This window comes from Anomalospiza imberbis, chromosome 2 (assembly GCF_031753505.1).
Source record: "Anomalospiza imberbis isolate Cuckoo-Finch-1a 21T00152 chromosome 2, ASM3175350v1, whole genome shotgun sequence".
Taxonomy (NCBI): domain Eukaryota; kingdom Metazoa; phylum Chordata; class Aves; order Passeriformes; family Viduidae; genus Anomalospiza; species Anomalospiza imberbis.
In genome coordinates, this window is record NC_089682.1 from 90,837,848 (window position 1) to 90,860,091 (window position 22,244).

The window sequence follows — 22,244 nt, forward strand, 5'->3', positions numbered from 1 at the left end:
ATTGTCTCTAAGTCTGAAAATTCTGATTTATAAAATGTTTTGACAAACATGCACCTTTAAATCATACAACTTGGCCTCTGAGGAGTCATGTCACTTCTTTTTCATGTCAATTCTCTGCACTGCTGCATTGCCACGATCTGCGGTGGCCACTGGAGCTCAAGACAGAGCTATCAAATCAATTATAGCAGCCTGCCACTGTCTTACACCGACAACAAATGATTGATAACAAAACCTGCCTACTTTCAGTTCTCATCTGACAGCAACAAAACAGTCCCTGCCTGCTTTTACTGGCATTTGTCATAAATCAATAGCAATTTCATCACTCAGAAAGGTGCTGTCAACTCTACTCAGTCCATCTGGTTTCACTTTACTGTTATAATTTTTAACGCATAAACTGTTCAGGAAGGTTAATGTATAAAACTGGTTTTGTTTAGAATCTCCTATACACTGGCACCAGAGCAACACATAGAAAATATAAAGCATCAATTATTTTTAAAGATGGGAGGAGGAACCAAGAGCATCACGCTCTGTAATTTTAACAATTGATTGACACTTAGCTTTGCTGGAAATTTTCTCTTTTTTAGGTAATACTATCATCTGAACCAAAAAGATATTGCTCTTTTGACCTGTTATTATGGCCTTATAGTAATTATACCTGAATGTTGAACAGTGAATCATTTAAATGAAACTCAGACTTTCAAAGCATGAGATGATAGATAGACTCTGTATTTTTCCTACCATGCTCAGCTAGGATGTTAATACTAAAAGAGAAGATCTTTAATGTTCTACAAAGATGAAAAAGAGTAATTATAATATTTTTAAATTATTATAATATTTTAAAATATCATCTGTAGTTACAAATCTAAGTTTGTATTATATTACAGAATTCACTGGTATACTAAGTGGCACAATGAATTGTGTGGCAACAGAGATGCTACGTATCTTAACACATGGATCTGCTTCACATCTAGGTTTCCAAGGTGGATCTGAAAAGAACTGAATCACTAAATGAATTGCAAGCTTCCTTTGCTTAAAGCAGTTGGTGAACGGCTCAACTCTCTGGTTACAGTGTATGCTTAAGAAATAAAGGTCTGCCACACTCAGATTTCCAGCAAACCACTGTTCAGATGTTTCTGTAGGGGAATGCTGTTTTTAATGGTTTATATCTGTGTTTTGGGATGAAAAACATGTTATATTTCCACTGCAGATAACAGTGATACTTCTGTAGTGGAACTTTATAGCACTGTTATTATTTAAATTGGAAATACTTGCATTGACTAAAATAAATCCTTATTTAAATCACTTAGAAAATTTATTTCTGATCCATAGTATTAATATTATGTAGCTAAATTAGAGAAAATAGTTCCATTAGCACCCAAGTCTTACAGAACAGAACACTAAAGTATGCACTTCTCTTGGGGAGAATATTAATTGATCAACATATAATTCCACTTTTCCTTCTGTAAAAAAACCTCACATTATCACAAGACATTCCTAGAATTCCCTAAGGTAAAATGTAAAGGATTAATGAAAGAACAAGAAAAAACCCTCAGACTGATTCCCGGCAGTTTTGGGGACATCCAGTTCTACTAAAAAAGCAAACAATCAACACCCACACCAACCAAGCCACACAAATCAGCTGGCTGAAACTCCCTTTCTGATGTTCCTCTGCGTGCTCTGCCATTTTTTTTTTTTTTAACAAGAGGCTCCTGTTTTACATTATGGAAAGTAAAAAAAATTCACCTGCTATACAGTGAACACTTACGCCTACAATGTTATCTCACCATTGCCAACCAATTACTTCAGTCTTTAACATGCAGCGAGTCCAAAAGAGTGGGAGGTTTTTGGTTTTGTTGTTGTGTTTTTTGTTTGTTTGTTTTAAAATGCCTCACTATGTTAGATGTACCGAACACTAGAAATGCATTTAGAGAAATGGGTGAGTTGTTGAGGTGATGGAAGATGCTAACATAGCAATGTAAAACCCAGGAAAGAATGAATTCATGTTCTCATAAAATGTACAGACCAGGAAGGACATGTTCATTTGGGATGAAGCCCTAACCTAAATGCTGTTTTATATCCTTCTGGTAGCCTAGGAAAATATGGTAGGGACATGACAAACATATACTGTGCTCTTCAATGCTTATCTTAACCATAACTAATGGAAAAAAAATGTGAAGAAAAAAATAGAAATTGATAAAATATCCAGGAAATGACTGGTTAGTACTTGCACACCAGACCTTAATACATGTTGATAATCATTTGACAGAAAAATACAAGAGACGTTTCCCTGAAAGTGTAGGAGAATTTATCTTGCTTCTGCCTAAATTGATTCATCATCCTTTTAAAACAATTTCTCCCGTGAAGGCCCCCAGAAAAGGGCAGTGAGGGAGATGATCTGGAAAAATATTAAGTGAAATTAGAACAGCAACTTTTTTCAGAAGTCACTGTGGTAATTTTAATCCTGCTGCAAAATGTGAACCGCCAAAAGAAAAGAAAGAAAAAGAGGGGGAAAAAAGCATGAAGAAACAGCATTGGTCCTATGATCTTGAGAACTATGTCAAACACAGTAGTTTTTATTCCCAAGGTATTCAGGGAAGGTGCCTTGGGACTCTGTTTCTCCAAAGGCAGATAAAAAAATTGCCACTTATTGTGGCATGTTTTCACAGGTTATTACAAAAAGAAGGTTTGTATAAAAGATGTGAAAAGAAAGGCTGCAGGCATGTTTTCTTTTGATTCTACTAGTACATCATCCACAGAGAAAATCCTGCACCTCACACAAAAGGCGCATAGATCAATCTATATCTTCTTAGATTTTATACCCTGACCTAAGGGTTATCTAAACTGTAGTAACTGAGGCCGTAAACCTTGCAACTTCACCTAAAAAGTAAGCTGATGATCCAATGCAGTGTCTGCATGTCTTGATTAACTCTGTCAAACCCATTTCTCACTGAGACTTAAGTTAGACTTAATCCATTGGGACTGTTCCACTACTCACAGATATTCAGAGCATGCAGCAATTGGGAAAGAGCAGCAAAGCTTGGTGGGTAGGTGATTTGTTTATTTCTAGAAAATTCACAAACTTTCTCACACAAAGGAACAAAACTGAATCTGTGTTCTCATCTCCTGGCTAAATGATGAAGTAATCTGGGCGCTGAGCAAGGGCAGTAACATCCATCTCCTTCTTTCTCAATTGCTTTTCTTTCTTTCTCTCAGAAAAGCAAATATTTCATGCCAAATGGAAAGAAATTTCAGTTTTCAATACAATGCAGAAAAATGTACATTTGGGGTAAAATTTATTTTTCCTCTTTGTCTTAGCAACAGAAAAAAAAAAAAAGAGTAGGTATCACAGCTCTGCCCCAGACATTTCTCTCAGGCAATACGTTCTCAGACTCCCCATCAAATAACCCATTCCATTACTCCCCCCTTTCCCAAAATACATCTACTGTGTCAGAAGTGTTTCTTGATGGCAGTCAGCCTGCTGTTCAGTGACAGACTCACTTACGGAAGAGTTACCACATTTATTTTCAGCCTAGGATTTCTACTAAATCTTTCTGGGTATCACATTACAACTTTAACAACAATACTCCCCCTTCCTCCCCACCACACAAAAAACCCTGAAAAATCCAGGCCAACCAAGCAAACATCCCCCACTCCCAAATTCCCAAACCTTAAGCCCAACAAAACCCTCATTTAACAGTCAGTTTCAAACATTTTCCTGGAGTTGAAGGAAATAATCAAGTGATAGGATTGGATGTTATAAATAGGTATATGTGCATAGACAGGAAAAAAAAGCAGAAAAATAAACATTTTGCCTTTTAAGCTAGTTGATATGGTACAATGGTGATACAAATCTTGGTCATCTAAAATAATGTAACCAGTTTTAACTGTGTGCAATTTTAACCTTCCAGAAACAAACACACAAGATGTCCTTCTTTGATGAAATTTTTAAGGTTGAATGTAATGTTTAGGTTGAATGAATGAAGGATTCTTTCCTGGTATATAAAGACATGTGTCTTAAAATCCCCATTCAGAGTTAAGTACAACTCACATTTGAAATTACAAAAATATCCACTTGTGCAGGAAAAATAAAGTGTGCTACTACTATAGAAATGCATTGTTATGCAATGACCTCTTGATAACAAATAACAGGGACAATATCAGTTTTATGTTGTTTTTCTGGAAGGCAATTAGAGTGCCTGTCCTATTAGTAGTCACCTGTATTCCTAAATAAATAAATTTTAAAAAATTAACTGCATCATGGCAAGTTTCCCTGGAGCAGAACCAATGTTTGTTTTCCATATCTACCTTCTAAGCCCTGCTGCTCTTCACCAACTGCCAGAAAGAAACACCCATGACTGTAAAGCTTTGCTGAATGTGCAACAGCTTTGTAAACTCAGCAGCAGCTTTGTTTGGTGCTCCCTTCAGCCGGGAACAAAAGTGTTTTGCCAGAACAAGGTTCAGGGATTCTCTAACACTCATCTGGCAGCTGCAGTCCGGGGGAGGGCTGGGCAGTGGGAGCTGTACTCATCCCCCGGTCCTGCCGCCATCGCCATGGCAACCTGGGTTGCCCGGACGATGCGGCGGATGATGCTCCCAACAGCAGGATTGGGCTCATGCACCCGTGCAGCCGCCCTTCGCATCCCTCCTCCATTTTCCACTTTGATTCATAAGAACCGGGTTCTCTTCATCCTCCCATTCCCCTTCCTCCCAGTCCATGGTACATCCAGGTCAATTTTAATAACTAGGAACAGCTGAAATACCTTTATTTGCTCCTTCCCTTACACAGACATAAAAATACCTGGAATACAGCCAGACAAGCAAACACAAGAAGTCACTCCAAATATGCTAATTTTTTTCACAGGTGGCTTACATTTCTTTCACAACAACTGATGGGGAGAAGAAAAGATTTATCCCAAAATAACAGAGCTGCTATAGCAATGGAGTAAAAGCAGCTATAGGGGTGGGCAACAGTCTGCATGGTGAGCCAAGATAAGAGGAAACATAATTTAATTATCCCAAAGCACACAGAGTTGTTAATTTGAGCTGAATATGAATTAACTGAAAATACTGTACCAGAAAATAAAACACGTAAATAAAGAGTTTCAGAAGCACTCTTCAAAACTTTTATCCCAAACAAAACAGCGAACTTCAAGCTGCTTTTTCCTGTTGGGCCACACATTTAAGTCAGGAAGCTGCTGTGAGTTGTTAAACCTTTGAAAACACCATAGACTTGTTACTTTTTTTTGTAATGCTTATGAGTTTATCAAATGCAAACTCCCCCCAGAATAATGGTCATAAACAGTCCTTCAGGTGACTCATGCTAACACAGCTGGGCCACTGAACTGCCTAGTAATCAAATACCCATCCCAAGAAATTAGTATACTTCACGAATCAGTTTGACTATGATGTCACCTGCCACATTTTAGTATAGCATCCTGTATGTAGAGAAAAAGTTAAAAAATGTAGATACTTCACTGATTTCTTTCTGCAAAGTAACTGCTTTATTTTCTCTTTTTTTTAACATGAGAGTAACTATTATCAGAGTAGGTTTTAAAAAGAGACACAGAAGTTAAAATACAATCTCATTTCTAGCACCACTGTTTGTGTGAAATAATTTATTTCCATATTTCTCTTCATCTTCAAATTATCAAAGGAATGTGCACAAATGAAACAATTTCTAAAAATTAACAAGAAAAACCGATAAACACTTTTTCTCTAAACTAACAGACCTCTGCTTCAAGTTTTAGTTGCAAATGTTTCTATTGTATTAGAAATTAAATTTTTAGGTAAACTCCAATTGTGATGAAGAAATATGAATATTTTTATCAAAAGTGTCTGTAGTGGCACTTGGGTAATTTTTCTATTATCTTGTTGTGGCTTTGGATGATAGTCTTATGAACTTGCTTTAAGGATTAATTCAGTTCAACAAATAATATTGGTTAGACCACAGTATTTCTTGTTTCCTTAAAGTGCTGACAATGTAATTTGCCAACAAGGAAGAAATAAGTAATATTAATTGGAAACCTATTTGGGAAAAAAAAAATCCTAGAAAAATCACTGCTTCTGTTTGATTGATGCACTGTGATCCAGAGAGTTTCAAGGTTGACTCAATTTTTTTGTTATAATTAATGGGATTTTATTTACAAAAATGTAAACTGGAAAACGAGTACAGATACTTCCCATGAATACATATTACAACAGAGCATCTCTCGTGCATTGATCACTAATGAGTTATTATATGCACTCCAATCATAAATCCCAGTGGAAAGTTTAGCTGATAGGAGTTCTATTATTAGGCTGACTTAATAAGCTTGGACTGATTTACTGAGTAAATTGAAAGATATTTCAGCTTTCTTGGGTGAATTTGTTCACTCCCACATACCCACTTCTCCACAAGTTTAAGAACTAAACATCAAACCCAGCACTGCTCATATACCTCAAAGTAAGTCCTCAAAGACAACAGGTTAAACATCTGTTAAAGGATGTTACTTTCGCCAAACAGAGAAGGGACTGCAGTATGTACTGAAAATGACATAATCTCAAAACTCAAATTTAATGTCTTAGATACACCAAATATGACCATGTTAAAACACATTGAAATACCAATTATGATACTTTTAGTATTATGCAGTGTGAAAATTACCAAGCTCTTCCTGTCCTAAAGATATGCAGCAGAGAAGCAGCTTCATCACAAGAAAACACTTCAAGAGCAGTATGTTTTTCTCATCAGTATACCTCATGAAAGTGTACAAAGTATATCATTAGCTCCAAAATCTGAAAATCTTGTTTAGGACAGCAACACTGCAGCACTGTTTTCCAAATACAAAACACTGTGAAGTAGACTTCTCCATTCGCTTGTTCACCATATAACAAGAAAACAAACAGATTATAAAATTTTATTGCATTCAACTTAGGTTTTGAAGGTAGACAATTTGATATAAAGATAATTCTGCATTAATAACTAAAAAAAATTAAGGCTGAAATCTGCAATTGAAGCCAAGAACATAAGGCAGTGTGGTGCACTCTTTACTAGCAAACACACTGGCAGCTTAATAAAAGCTTTCCCATTTCTCATATTTTCTTATTGTTCTCCCTAACTTGTTTAGCTTAGCTTTGAAAAAGCCAGGGCCTGGTAGATTAATTTTAGTCAAACTTTATTTCCATATGAAACACAGTTAGTACTTTTGTTAAAAAGTGCTCTTGACCAAGTGAGTTTTCTGATCACTTGCAGAAATGTATTACTGTAATGCAAACATTGAAATAACTTCCACTATGTCAGTACAGGCTAAGGGTATAAAGATTTTTAAACTAAAATAAGAAGCAACACCTGTTTGTTTGGTGACTTTTTTCAAATGGGCTAAATTAAAGCAAAGTGGTACTAAGTATAAGAAAAGAATACCCTGCAACTACTCAATGCACTGGCATTGTAGACGTACAGACGAAGAAAATCTTGTTTGAGTGCATGGTGCAACCCCAGAGCTAGCAGATCTTAAAGTGCATCTTGTAGCAATATCTGAGCAAATCCAGATTCTGAGTGCCACTCAGTTTTGGATGGGAGGTCTAAGTGTCGGATGTTTGAATCCCACCCCAACACCTTTACCTCAGAACTTTAAAAGGATGTAAACTGTATGGCTTATGGCTATTTGATTTAAAAATATTTTATTACTTTTGGACAGCACATTACTTTAAGTTATTGCGGACCTGTCTCTCATTTAGTTTTAAGCAGTTATGACATAATTTTTAAAATGCATTGCTCTGGACTTTCAGTTACTAGAAAAATAATAAGAATATATTTTGTGTTACTACAGCTTTCCCAGAAAACGTCAGCTGAAGATGCTTTGCAGCCTTTCTGGTTGCTTAGTTCCTTCAACATGCACATATTCACCAAAGCTTTACTATTAACGTGAGTGTAAAAGACTTCTATAATAAGTAATATTCTCATTTTTAGACCACAGTACATTTTATAGTTTATTGGCACAGATCAAAAATGCCCTTTTTATTAGGCTAAACCTGCAGTTACAGACTGAAATAGAAGTAAAATATTTTAGAAACTAGAGTTAAGTGGTTCTGTTGAATGTGCTAATGTTCTATAGGACTGATAAATGAGTAAGAAAGATGGGTTAGAATAAGGATGCTACATGATGTGGCTGGGGACAAGAAAAACTCTCATTAGGTATCATTCATATGGTTTCTGATGTAAATAGAAAGGGAGAAAAAAGATCTGCAAAGGAAGATCAGAACCCAAAACAAGAAATTAGGATATAGCCAGTAGTATCTGCAATTAAAAAGTCATTAACAGTTTATTTTTTAACTTCTAATATTAAAGATAATCCTTTTTCTATTTGATGGGCATTGGAATGTGGAAAAGGAAGAAATTAATTCCACTTCAGCATGCTTTGTTTTCTGTCCCATAGGAAGCAACTATTCCAAATAATAAAATCTAATCTTAGACTGTAAGATTCCTGTATTTTTGACTCCACTGAAACAAATACAGGATTTTATAATAGCAGATCTCACTACATAACAAGTTTTCAATAAAATGATCTCAGAGCAACTGCTGTTAGGTGGATAAACAGAGACTGGGTAAGCTCAGCGGAGAGTAATTGGCTGTGTCCTGTTTTCAGTCAGCATCTGGCAACAGAGAAAGAACAGACTTAAAGCACTGGGGTAAGCTCAGAGACTGATTAGTCAGGAAGCTATTGCTAAAGGCAGCAAGAGTAGGAGCTATCCCAGGAGCTCTCTCACAGCAGTTTTCTCTGCCCTGTGAGACACAACTGGAAATCCCTTAATGCACTCTGCCCTTCATTTATTTTTGCTACTGGACATTTGAGAGCATTTAAGAATGTTACTTTTTTGAGTAGTTGCCTGATGATGGATCACACAGAATTAAAATTATTTTATATTTCTTAGACAAAGGGGAAGACTACCATCTACAGTACAATTATAAAACCAGGGATTACCTGATAGCAAAGTACTTTTTATTCTGTGCTGAATGGCCAAAAAGGAGCTACTCACACATCAATCCTGATTTACTCTTTATGATGAAATTAAGAAATCACCTTGCATTCTAGGAAGGCTGCATAACTTAAAGCCACACTACTGATCTATTTACTTTTAATCCAGTTAAATAAAGCATGAGTAGATAAAATAATATTATTATTGCACTAGCTGTGTGTACACAAGCATACTCGATAGTGAAGGAAAACAGATGAGTATCAAAATACTAGAATTTGGAAGCATAACAAAGTTAGCTATCCAAATTTAATGTAAATTTTGTGCATGTAAGAGAATTACACTTTTTTTGCCCCTCAGAAGCACTTGTATCGGTCATTGTCTAGAACAGAACATGAACATAAAGACCAGCTTTTTATTAACTTTGTTATACAAAGAGACAGAGAACTAAAATATGAACAGCCCTTACCAGGTGTCTCAGCCTCAAGCATTGTAAATTGGAGGCATGAAGTCATCGATTATTAACAATTAATATAGGCTAACTCCTGTGTAGGATCAGTATGTGCTTCTCTCTAGCCACTACAAGGAGCCTAAACACCCTAAACTGTGCATCTGTTTATAAGGCATTTTATCTCTTCAAGAGACTATATATATATAGATTAATTTTGGAGGTCAGCTAAAAATGCTTAATACCTGATTTCCCAGAGTAATTAACAATATAAAGCATTTTATGTATTTAGTGTTTTGATTCTACCTTTCAGTACAATTGTAGATGTCTGTAAAGAAAGCTTGGAGAGCTCAGTTTAAGAAGTAAACAATGCAAATTTTGACAAATTTCACACTTCTACCAGAAGGATGTGAAGGAGAATCCTGTAAACCATGGGCCTGGCAGCCTGACCTCGATGCTCAGGAAGGTTATGGAACAGATTATCTTGAGTGCCATCACATGGCATGTGCAGGACAACCAGGGCATCAGGCCCAGCCAACACAGTTTTAGGAAAGGACCAACCTGATCTCCTTTCATCACCCAGGTTACTGATGGAAGGCTGTGGAAGTAGTCTACACAGACTTTAGTAAGACCTTCAACACTGTCTCCTATACCATTCTCCTGAAGAAGCTGACAAGCCATGGCTTAGAGAGGGTGCACTCTTTGCTGCCTGGATGGCCAGGCCCAGAGAGTGGTGGAGAAAGGAACTAAACAAAGCTGGCAGCCAGTTGCTAGCAGTGTTCACCAGGGCTCAGCACTGGGACCAGTCCTGTTTAATATCCTTACTGATCATCTGGATGAAGGTATCAAGTGCACCCTCAGTTTGCTGATGACACTGAGCGGGGTGGGAGTGTTGATCTGCTGGAGATCAGGAAATTTCTGCAGAAGGATCTGGATAAGCTGGATCAATGGACTGAGGCCAATTGAATGAGGTTCAACAAGGCCAACTGGTGGGTCCTGCACTTGAGTAACAACAACCCTTTGCAGCACTACAGGCTGGAGGCAGAGTGGCTGGAAAGCTGCCAAGTGGAAAAGGACCTGGGGGTGCTGAACATGATCCAGTGTATGCCCAGGTGGCCAAGAAGGCCAGTGGCATCTTGGCCTGTGTCAACAATGGTGAGGCCAGCAGGACCAGGGCACTGATTGTCCCCCTGTACTCAGCACTGGTGAGGCACTCAAGTGGCACTTAAATCCTCTGATTGTTTGCGGGCCCCTCACTACAAGAAAGACATTGAGGTGCTGGAGCGTGTCCAGAGAAGGGCAATGGAGCTGGCGTTGTTTATCCTGGGAAAAAGGAGGCTCAGGGTAGACCTTATCACTCTCTACAACTAAAATTGCAGCAACAACTTGAAAGAAAATTGCAACAAGGAGAAGGTTGGCCTCTTTTCCCAGGCAATCAGCAACAGGACAAGAGGACACAGCCTCAAGCTGCACAAGGGTAGCTTCAGGCTGAACACCAGGAAGAATATCTTCACCAAATGGGTGGCAATGCTTTGACATGGGCTACCCAGGGAGGTAGTAGGGCCATCATATTTGGTAGTGTTCAAGAAATTACTGGATGTGGCACTTACTGCCATTGTTCAGTTGACATGGTGGTGTTCAATCAAAGACTGAACTTGATGATATTGGAGGTCTTTTTCAACCTTAATGATTCTATAATAATCCAAGCAACCAAAAACCAAAGCCACTTCCCACTCACCTCCACAAAGTTTAGGATCAGAGGAAAGGATGGGGTGCTGTATTAGCTTCTAACATTTATTTTGACATAGATGTCATTTAATGTTATCTCACTTTATAAATACTGATCAAAACAATGTCCTCCACAAGCTCCTCCCTCAGCCTAATTGCATAATTTGGCATTGTGTTCATATGAGTTAATCAGCAGATTTGGAAGCTTTAGACTGATTCAGACAGCTCTTGAGCTACTGATGGCAGAGTGAAGGATTTGATACCATAAAGTTCACTTTCTCTTGGAAAAGATGGATCAAGGAGATATTTACATTTTAGAGCATAGGTAGAAAAAAAATATATTCAGTCTCCCTTCTGTGATAACGACAGCAATAAAATGCACCCACTGAAATAAGAATATGTCCCCAGATAAATGTTTTTGTGCTTATGCACCGAAAAGAAAGCAATTTTGGCAAGGAATTGAGAGTATTTGGGGATTCATCTCTGCTTTTGAAAATAAGGCAACATTAAAAAAAATCATCAAATGTAATTATGACTACAGTAAAAAACAACCAAAATCAGAAAATAACAACCTTATACAAAGCTATAAAAGCAGCAGAAGTCTTTATTCTGATCCCTTCTCTAGAGCCTAGAGAAAACAATGGGATGATCACCACCTTTAAAACTTATTTTTCTGGCTAACATATAACTGTAGTAACTCAAACAGCTGCCTTTCAGCTAAGGTACACTACTCTGATATGAATTTCTTCTGTTGTTAATAGATTTAGTTACCAAGGTAAACGTCCAGTAAAACCTAGGTGCCAAAGTTAAAATGAGTAATGAAAGCTCTCAATCAGCTGTGTTTAACCATGGTTCATCAAGATTTATTGTTCCCTCAAGGAGAGGATTTAAACCATGTTTTCTATATCCCTGGAAAGTTCCCTTCTGTTCATTAGCCCCTCTGCTCACAGAGTACCACTATAAATAAAAAATGTTAGTGAATCTACTGATTCAAATAATCATAATGTGTGGGGATGAATGGTAATGATTCCTGCCACATTCTTGGACATGCTTCTGAAACTGCATAGCTCGATTAGGTGTAGTACACTGATGTTCAAATATCCTCTGAAACCCCTAAACTGGGCTGTGATATCCAAATTTGTTCCTGACCTAAAAGCTATTCTGCCTTGAGTACACAAAGTAGACTGTCTAGAGTTAATTCAAGTATTTTTATGTGCACTGTATTATAATGCACCGTGTACACTCATCTCTTTTCAAATACAAGGAAATAGACTTAAAGCCTAAGAAAACAGATAAAAAGAAAAACCTCTGGAATAATTATTTGCCTGTGCTGAAATCTGCTGAGATTTCATTCCATTTCCCTGTTTATGACACTAAGTAGTCCCGATGTTATCTTTTCAATTTCTTATTTTATCATTTTGCTATGCTACAAGGAGGGAAAAAATCAAGAACCACAAGCTTGAATAGTGTAGAATAAATTCACTCTTAAGTTTTCCAAATCCCTGTCTTTAGATTTTTTTAAAACCTATGGCAAACATGGTCAAGCTTATAGGGTCAGATTACAGCTTTTCTTTTATTTCTCTGGTGTATGGAGTTAGATAATACCAGGAGACAAAAAAGCATGATAAAAACTCTTTCCCCCATGGAAAATAAAAACCATCACCATTAAAGACAAAGTCTTTTGAAGACACCATGACAAACTATTTTAACAGAAAGACTATGCTACTAACTAGACAGTTATAGTCTCTCAAAGAAAGAAACGTATACTAGTTACAGTCCAGGAAGTAAAATCATCTAGGAAATTGCATAGATGTCACATAGTTTTTCTGTTTGGTTAAAACAATTTTGCTTTAAAAAGTTGTTGACTTTTTTTTGAAGCTAAAGATTACCACACCAAGGATAAGAGCCAAACTACTTCACAGTGCTTGCTGAAAGGGAATAGACTGATTAGTCCAGTATCTTCCAAAATCCAAATATTCTTTCCCTAAATTACTTAAACTGCAGATTTCCATCTTGGATTTGTAACCTACCTCACCATAAGAAAAGAAGATTTGCAGACCAACCTGCTCACACTATTCCAGATCATTCAGTGGAAGCCTGGCTATCATCCTTCCTCCTGTCATTCAGGCAAGAGATGCATTTGACTCCGGTATTTCCTTCCTTTATCACTCATGAACTCCAGGTTTGAGCCACCAAAAGGCCTTCTGAGGCTTCACATTATTTTGCTGGATAATTGATGCAGATACTGCCTTAGGCATGTATGGTGGAAATACACAAGACTCTTCTATTTTTCGAATGAAACAAGATACTGGATTTATCAAGCAACTTACAGGCACAAGCACTAATTCTGATACAACTGAACTGCCAATTTCCCTTTAGAGTATTCAAAAACTTGAAAGTAAATCTTCCAAGTGTTCCCACCCCAACAAAAGAGAGAAGCTAAAGATACCCTTGTTTTCTCTGCATGTTTGCACCTTTGCAGAGAATTAGATATAAAGAAAAAAGTCAGCCAGAAAGGTAACTCCAAGTAGTTCTTCTACACAACATTTTTGTTCTGTTACAGCAACCACTTTGGAAAAAAAAAAGAAACAAAATTCTCCCAAAGGAGGAAAAAATCCTAGAACATTAACAGAACACATTTACTTACATGGCAAAAAAACATGACTTAAGAAAAGTGCTTGAAGAATTTAATGAAAAATGTTTGTGCTTTCTCTAAATATTTTGAATTCTGACTGACTAAACAATGTTGCATTAACCAGACGTCACTGGAGTTACAGAACAGACTCAGGTAAGGAATCATACTCTGTTAGGATCTCAGATTTTGTCCCCAGTGAAATCTTTAACCAGAGAAAACTCATTTTTAATGTGTAGTTGATGAAAATTTCCTACCTAATATTTCACTTGTGGTTTATTTGTGGTTTCTTTGTGAAAGATAAGCCCTTTGAGAAAATATATATATGTGTGTATCTATCTAGCTATTTTTAAAAACCCATAATATAAAGAGCTTTATGGCTGTTGTTCAGCAAATCTGCTACTCATATCAAATTTCTAAAAACCTCAGAAGAATGAGGCAGAAGTTAGGATACTATTTGTTGTTAACATTCAGAAAGCAGAAGTGAAGCAAACTGGTGAATTTATACCTAAAATCTTGTTTAACAAATATGGAAGAGACTTGAAAAGTTCCCTGAGAATTGACAGAATCTCCTTGCTATACCTATAAACATGGTAATTGTCTTTGAATGGGAAGTTCTGTGTGACTAAAATATGAAAAGACAAATATGGGTAAATTGCTTGTAATTTACAGCTCCCTTTGCAGATTAAGATTTTCCACTGATAAATTTTCAGCCGACTGATTTGAATATATAATTTGTCTGCTGTAGCTTTGGAAATCCGGTTACCTACCTCGGCGATTATGAAGCTGACATTTACAGTATGTGCAGTTATGGAATGTACAGTGTCACTGCTTTCAAATGTCACCTCTTTGCTGCTGTTCATATCTTGCAGAAAGTGTCCTTGCCTCCCTTGACAGCCGTGATCTCATTCAACTATAGCAATGAACACTGGCAAAATATTTACAAAAGCAATTAGCTCTTCCAAATGTCTAATTTGACATCTTCAAAGGGCACATTTTAAGAATGAAGTTGTCAAAACTCTGGAGAAAAAGTCCCATTATAAGATCCACCTTGTCTCAGGGTAATACTTAAAATTTTTATTCTGAAAAAGCTTGGGTTCTCCTTTTTGTCTACATTATGTTCAGATATAATGCTATATGATAAGACACAGAGCGAAGGACATGCGTGCAACCTCACTCATGAGAGTTCATAAGGGAAATCTCACAAGACATTAATAAAATAAAGAAATTTTTAGTAGGATTACAATTCCTTTTCACCTTTCTAAAGGCTGCCAGTGTGTGTTTATCTTATACTAAGGGCAAGATAGCATTTTTTTTCTGTCTAGATCAGTATTTTCACAGTAATATTATGCAATTACTCCTACTAATTTGAAGTACTTTTTTCCACTCTTGACAGAGTCTCCAACCATTTTCAGCATTTGGCAATTGAAAATAAATAAATGATTAAATAAATGATTGGTTTATACCTCTCTATGTCAGTCTTTATTTTAAAGAACCTTTTGTTACAAAAGCCCCCCCCCAAAAAATTCTCATTTTTCACTCTAAACTCTTCTTGCTGGCTGCCATCCTTCCTGAGTTGGAAACTTACTTCATTCTAACATTAAATTATGAATGTGAGAGATTGCTAAAAACTCTGCATGAAAATTAGTCTTTTTCCTAGCTATTTTGGAATGAAAATTCTTCAGGGATATTTTTGTGATGGTATGTGTTTGCAACTGCGGCAATGCAGAAATAGTTCTATAGAAAGAAATAAAAATGTGTACATTCACTTTCCTTGTCTGGATATTATTTTTTCTTTCCACACATGCAAAATTGACTTTTATGGTCAGTTTCTTTGAACTCTGCTGTATGCTCTAGGAAAAAAACTATTATAAATAGTGTAGATGGTTCCAGGGGAATTATTTCTGTTAGAATAAGCAGCAATTTTACTTGACCTATGAAGTCAATATTGAAGTGAAGGTTTGGTCTTAAAATGGCAACAACTGAGAACCATTTTTTAATAGAAATCCTATTAAATGTTTTCCTTTCATAACAGTGCCTACAGTTCCTCCATGTCTTCTATTGAGAAAACTCGTCTATTGAGTAAAACTTCACAAAGCTTTACAAAAATTTTCTCCACCAGAGGTACTGATGTTTTGTGCTCACATGCCTAAACATGCACAGTGTCTTGAAAGCAGTATCTACTGTGAAGGACTGCTAATGCTCAAGAGGGTGACTTTACTGCTAACATGTTCTGGGGAAAAAGTTATCTTCATGGGTAGCTTCTTCACTGTTAGGTGCTTCCTAATGTTCACTATATACAGTTGAGGAAAAGACAGACACATACACAGACTTAAGGAAAAATTAAGTTGAAATGCCAATCATAGCTTGCTGTCACATACAATGATAAAATAAAAATGACCTCTATGTGGTCACACTGTTTCAAGAACTGAGATGAGCTTGAGCTCACTGTCAGCTTCACTTGTCAAAAATAAAGAAGCAGAGACATTAATATGAATATCAGATGACAGTTCTATTATAAATACAAGATGAAAAGAAGCCAACACACATGAAAAAATGGTTTCCTTATACTTAATTGGGCCAGAATGACATTATTACATAAGGGTTTTATTTAACAGAAGTCTTTAAAATGCTTCAGACTACATGTGACATGAAAATTATTCTATTGTGTACAGATTTACTGAACAAACAGCTATAATAATTACAACCATCTCTTACCATGGAAGTTTGATCTCAATATAGAAACAAGACCTTTTTGTCACCTTTAGAAATGTAGTCCACCATGCAATTACAGATTGTGACAGAAAGATTTCTTTCAACTTCTGCAGTCTCAAAAAGCAATCTGTATTTTTTGCTTGCATTTTATTATAGCTTTTCTTTATAAACTCTTTCTGCTGCATTTGAGGTATGTGTTAATATGCAATCAAAGCTGCATCTCAAATCTGTATTCGTGCAATTCAGGTAGCATTAGCTTGGCTAATGCTACAGCAAATAAATGCGTAGCCATAGCAGCAGAGAATTTGATGCAGGCTGCAAAACCTGACCAAAAACTTAGTGAATAATGCAGCTTTCTGTGCTGCAGTGGGCTCTGCCCTGCCTTGGATATGCTGCTCCATGTATCTGGACTTCAGCGGCTTGAAGTAAACATACAAGCTGCCAATATGCCTTGACCCTTGTTGTAAATAACTGAAAAACTCAGATCAGCCATAGCTATTAGCAGCTTGAAATGATCTCCTAATGTGCAAAATCCTGATCACTGAAAATAAAGTGCTTTCTTCTGCTTCCTAAATAAAATAAAAGAGCTCCTCTGTTAGTTGCTATTGAATCCTAAGCACACCACGAAAACTATACCAATACTTTGCTTGTGTCAAACAGTGCTCTGAATTGGAATTACAGCAAAAGCATGTACCACAATATTTATTGCAGTCCATGGTCCTTTGCAGTTAAAGCAAACTGCAACATTAACACATAGTTTTGCACATAGATGTAATTCAGTAGGTAATTTAAAAATAAAAAACACTATGAACAGGAATGAAATACACCAATCATATCTATATCCACTAAAATCTAGTGTATATTGCTTGCATTCTTAAGGAATTAAAACACTTCCAAGATTTAGCAATTCTAAATGTGTTAGTTCTAATTTTAAATCCTTCTATTAGTTATGCAGGAGGCATCTTTCTCCACAAGAAATATTTTGACTTGATGGGCCTTGTCACAAGCATTAAAAATTACAACTGGTAATTCTGGTCACAAAAACAGAGCGGATTTAAACTTGACAAAACCTACATATCACAGAATCACAAGGCTAGAAGAGCCTTTCATGATCATCGAGTCCAGCCCATGCCCTAACACCTCAACAAAACCACAGCACTAAGTGCCACATCCAATCTTTTATTAAACATATATTTTTTAAACACATATCTGTTAGAAAGAGGCAATCTGATCAATAACAGAAGAATACAGTAGGATTGAAAATAAAATAATACACATTCGGCTACCATGGAATGTGGCATGAGAATAAGTACTTTTTTAACTAGAAGTACCAGCTGAACACTACTAGAGCTTTCAGGGAAGCTCAACAGATCACGAAGAAAAAATGGCCCATGCATTAGCTAGCATTTCACTAAATTTATTATTGCTCTCTTTTTTTCCTTTAAGCAGTCTATTTAGTTAAAAGAAACAATCTCCGTTCTCAGTTCTAGTCCTGAGCAGCATTGGCTTGCTTTTCTGTATTACTTTGTTTTACAGGGTTTGGCTAAGCCTGAAAAGCAAATGCTAGTTTGATACCTTCTGTAGCATTATACTGAGGGTGACATTGGCAATGATTAGAAAAATTTCCTTCCTGCTTCCATTTATATGACAGCAATGGAGAAGGTATGCATCCAGGCTGTATTCCTCTCCCTTGTCATGCCATGTGAGACATGGAACCAGTTTCCTGTCCTGTGTTTGTGTGGGATAGAGTTAATTTCCTTCCTAGTAGTTGGTACAGTGCTCTGTTTTGAATTGAGTCTACGAAGGATGTTGATAACACACCAATGTTTTAGTTGTTGTCCAGCAGTGCCTACCCTAAGTCGAGGAATTTTCAGGTTCCCATGCTCTGGGAAGCTCACGTGCTCTGCATGTGCCCTGCTAAGTGGGCAGGGGCACAATAAGCTGAGGGGGGGCATAGCTGGGACAGCGGGCCTGAACTGGCCAAAGGGATTCTCCATACCATATGGCATCAGGCTCAGCATGCAAACTGAGAAACTGAGGAAGTTGGTCAGGAGATGTTGATTGCTATGAAGAGACTGGCTCAGCATTGGTCCACAGTGGTGAGCAATTGTATTGTTATCACTTGTTTCTCTTGTATTTCATTCCTCTCCCTCCCTCTACTTTTTACTCCAGACTCCTTCTACTCCTCATTATTATTATTATTATTATTATTATTATTATTATTATTATTATTATTTTAACCTATTTCAATTATTACATTGTTGTTTTCTCAACCCATGAGCTTTACCTTTTTCCATCCCACCAGGGAAGACAGAGCGTGTGGCTGCAAGGCACTTAGTTGACAGTTTGGGGTTATAACTATTTATTCTTGGATCTGATTTGGTTTCCACTTTTGTAAGAGAAATATCTTTAATCATAAAGACTAAACTAGATTTTATTAATTTGGTTGGTTGTGTTTTGAAACAGAAGAGATTAGTTAGAACTTGATGGTACCTGCCCAACAGAGATTACTCCACTCTAAAGGATTCAGGACAGCCATTTCAAGTCATGGCTTGTAATTCTTTTTGACTCTATGATGAATCCTAGGCATGAATCTGCAGTGTGCCTTAATAGAATATATCTACTAGAAGTGAATCTGTCAGTCTTAGCAGAATAAACAGTAACCAAACCAGTTACCAGTCAAACCAAACAGCCAAAACCAGTACAGAAGCAAACATGGAAAGTGCTTGAATTGCTACTTAAGGACTTTCAGCAATCTCCACATATTTTAGCTTTACAGTGAGACAGTGGGTTTTTTTCCCCATGATATAAAATTGGGCATCCAGTTGAAGGTTTAGCCTGGGGGAAAAAATAGAAAATTAGGAACAACCAAGCCAACACTTCTGTCTAATAACATATCCCATTTTCTGGGGATATGAGAAGTGAAGCTGAAGTGAGCTGAAGTCACAGACTTCTTGCTTGTATGGTGTATAACTAATAGACCATTATATAGAGCATTCATCACTTAATATACACATATAGATAGAACTAACAGGCTATTGAGCATGTATCTATATATCAGATATAAAGTGCAAGAAAAAATGATACAGAGAACAATACTGACATTATATATTGTTGAACCCTGAAACAGAAAATTAAAGAAACTTTATAATTATAATTCCTATCTTGACTGACCACATTAACTTTATGAAAGTTATTATTATTATTATCCAAAATTGACTTTGACACTCCAAGTCTAGCATTCATTCTAGACAGTGACCATATACTTCTACTAAAAAGGAAAAAAAGGCTTTGAACTCACCATAATCTACACCAGGTTTGGTGCTCTATTTGGCTCAAGATAGTAAGATGTAACACACAGACATTGTGACAAGTGTCAACAAATCAAGAACATGCTAATGAATTCCTTAAAATCAAGCTCAGATCTGTACTAGCTTGTTTCTGAGCCAACTAGACAAGTGAAAGACATGTTGAATTCATTTTAAAATGTCTTAGAATGGGACTGTCTCAAAATGCTCTATGGAAAAACTGACTTTGGTAAAAACAACAAAAAATCCAAGAGCTTACTTTCACTCTTCTCTCCAAATTAGATATCTGAACTTCAAACTTTAGCAGCCAATTATATCCATCTGATGTACAAATTCACCCATGGTTTAGACTAAGATTTTTCAGCATTAAAATTATGGTGAGTGTGAGTGTTTGTTTTTGTTGTTTTGTTTTTTAATCTGAAACATGGCCATAATGTTTGACCAAAAGCAATTAAGTTTGAAAACTGGAAGCTACAGCCTGTCCACAGACAGGTACCTAGATGGAATGTGCTGATAAGAAGCAGTATTCAATATGACTGCTCTTACAAGCAGAAACACTTACAAGACAAATTCAGATGTGCTCTATAGTCATTACTTAAATATCAGTATGTTATGTGCTAGACAAGTACCTGTCAAATATACTTGATTTCTCTTTGATCCAATTTCTGTAATTATCAACAAACTGTCCTTTCAGCTCTATTTTCTTCAATTTTGTTTTTATATGCCAAATTCAACAGGTTTGGGGTTTTTTTTGCTACACTCAGAGAAATAAACACTTAAACATGAGGTATAATTAATAGAATCAATTTCATGACATCCGTTGTATAAAACCTGTAGCACATTTAAATATCAAAAAATAGTGCAATCTGCTTTAGAAACTAAGAAATAAGATTTTTCCCCCCATTATTAAACCTTCTCTTTAACAGAAGGACTACAGATAGAAACTTTTTCCTGAAAGCACTAGTCATGAGCAACTGAGTCACTCTGGACTCCTCAAGCTTAAATAAAACATAGTCAATATAGGAATATTCTGTAGACTGACTACCTAACAAAGGTAACAGGCACCCACACCTGCACTGTAACTTGCAAGAACAAGCCTTACTGATTACACTGAGATAGTTCAGCAAATTACAAATAAACATTTACTGTAAGTTTATTGAGCCAACACTCCTTTTGAATTAATACTGATAAACAATAGCTTAAACCATTCCAGCTATAGCACCAAGAAAACCAAGACAAAGAAACACAGAATGAATGCCAAAAGTTCTCAGATTTGGTATAATAGGCACTTAATAACATTTAAACATTACGCATTACAATTCTATAAACCCTAAAAAACTTGCATAATAATTCTTAAGGACTATAAAAGTGCTAAAATTTAAAAACATAATCATAATTTAAATAAATAAAAATCCCACAAAAGACAGAAGAGCTTTGTAGAGGAATCGGTAAATATAGTTTCAGGATGTAATATGCAGATGATTCTTAAAAAGCAAGTTCCGACATGGTTTACTACTCCACTAATGCACAAAACTAAAAAAATAATCCCAGCAGTCTTGAAAGCACAGATCAACTACATAAGCTAAGCTAAGAAGTGCATGCAATTCATGAATATGATTCATTACCACGGTTACAAGCTTTCAGCACAGGCCGCTGTGTGGTTGGACTGAGATTTTGTGGTGTGTCTGCAAAAGCAAAGAAACAATGGAAATAAAACACCGGTTTGAAAGCTACCAGAGTATTACAACATTACAAAGCAGAAGTTTAGGAATTTAAGAATTACAAGTTAAGTATTTCTTGGAATAAATGACAGTTATATACCAGAGAAATAATTTAACTCAGACTCACTTATGGAGCAAGGCAACTGTCACTTCCCCCATACAACTATAAACCGTAAAAAGTTAAAGTACATTTGGCTGTATTGAAAAGTCTTGCCATAATGATCTGGCTATAATAAGTTCAGCACATTAATTTCCAGTCTTACTGACATAAGCAACAGTCGGAACATTCCCTGAAAACTCATTGCACAAATGAATTAAATCTGACAGTATCTAAATTCTAGAGCACTGAACCCATAATGCTTTTAACTTTCTCTGGAAAATAAAATCTAAAATAGACTATTCACCTTTGGATCTTGGTGTCCTTTTCCTTCGGTCTCGAAAAGCTGCACCTGACTGCAAGGCCTCCAACAGGCTATCCATCACTCCAGTCTCCTCACCTTCTGTAAAGGAAAAAGAAGGAACCCTCTTGGTTACCACAGCAATATCAAAGCATAAAGAATTACACCAACAAAAACCAATAATAATGGATTATAATACCAATATATATATATACCAATACTAGTAATAATACCAATATTACTATTAAAACAATTTCAAACTTCGACCAGTGCTTTAATATTTACAAGTTGCTCTCTTGCAATTAACTACAACAGACTTGGTCTTCTAGAGATTGAACTTGA

General features: G+C 36.3%; 1 protein-coding gene across 1 annotated transcript in view; it reads right to left on the reverse strand.

Annotated features, from left to right (window-relative positions):
- DIAPH3 (diaphanous related formin 3) overlaps positions 1 to 22,244 on the reverse strand; it is a 205,633-nt gene that overhangs the window by 34,013 nt on the left and 149,376 nt on the right. Inside the window, exons 26-27 of the mRNA XM_068182285.1 lie at positions 21,909 to 22,004; positions 21,409 to 21,468 (exon numbers count right to left, since the gene is read on the reverse strand). Of these exons, the coding sequence (XP_068038386.1) occupies positions 21,409 to 21,468; positions 21,909 to 22,004 (156 nt within the window). The remainder of the gene's footprint in view (positions 1 to 21,408; positions 21,469 to 21,908; positions 22,005 to 22,244) is intronic.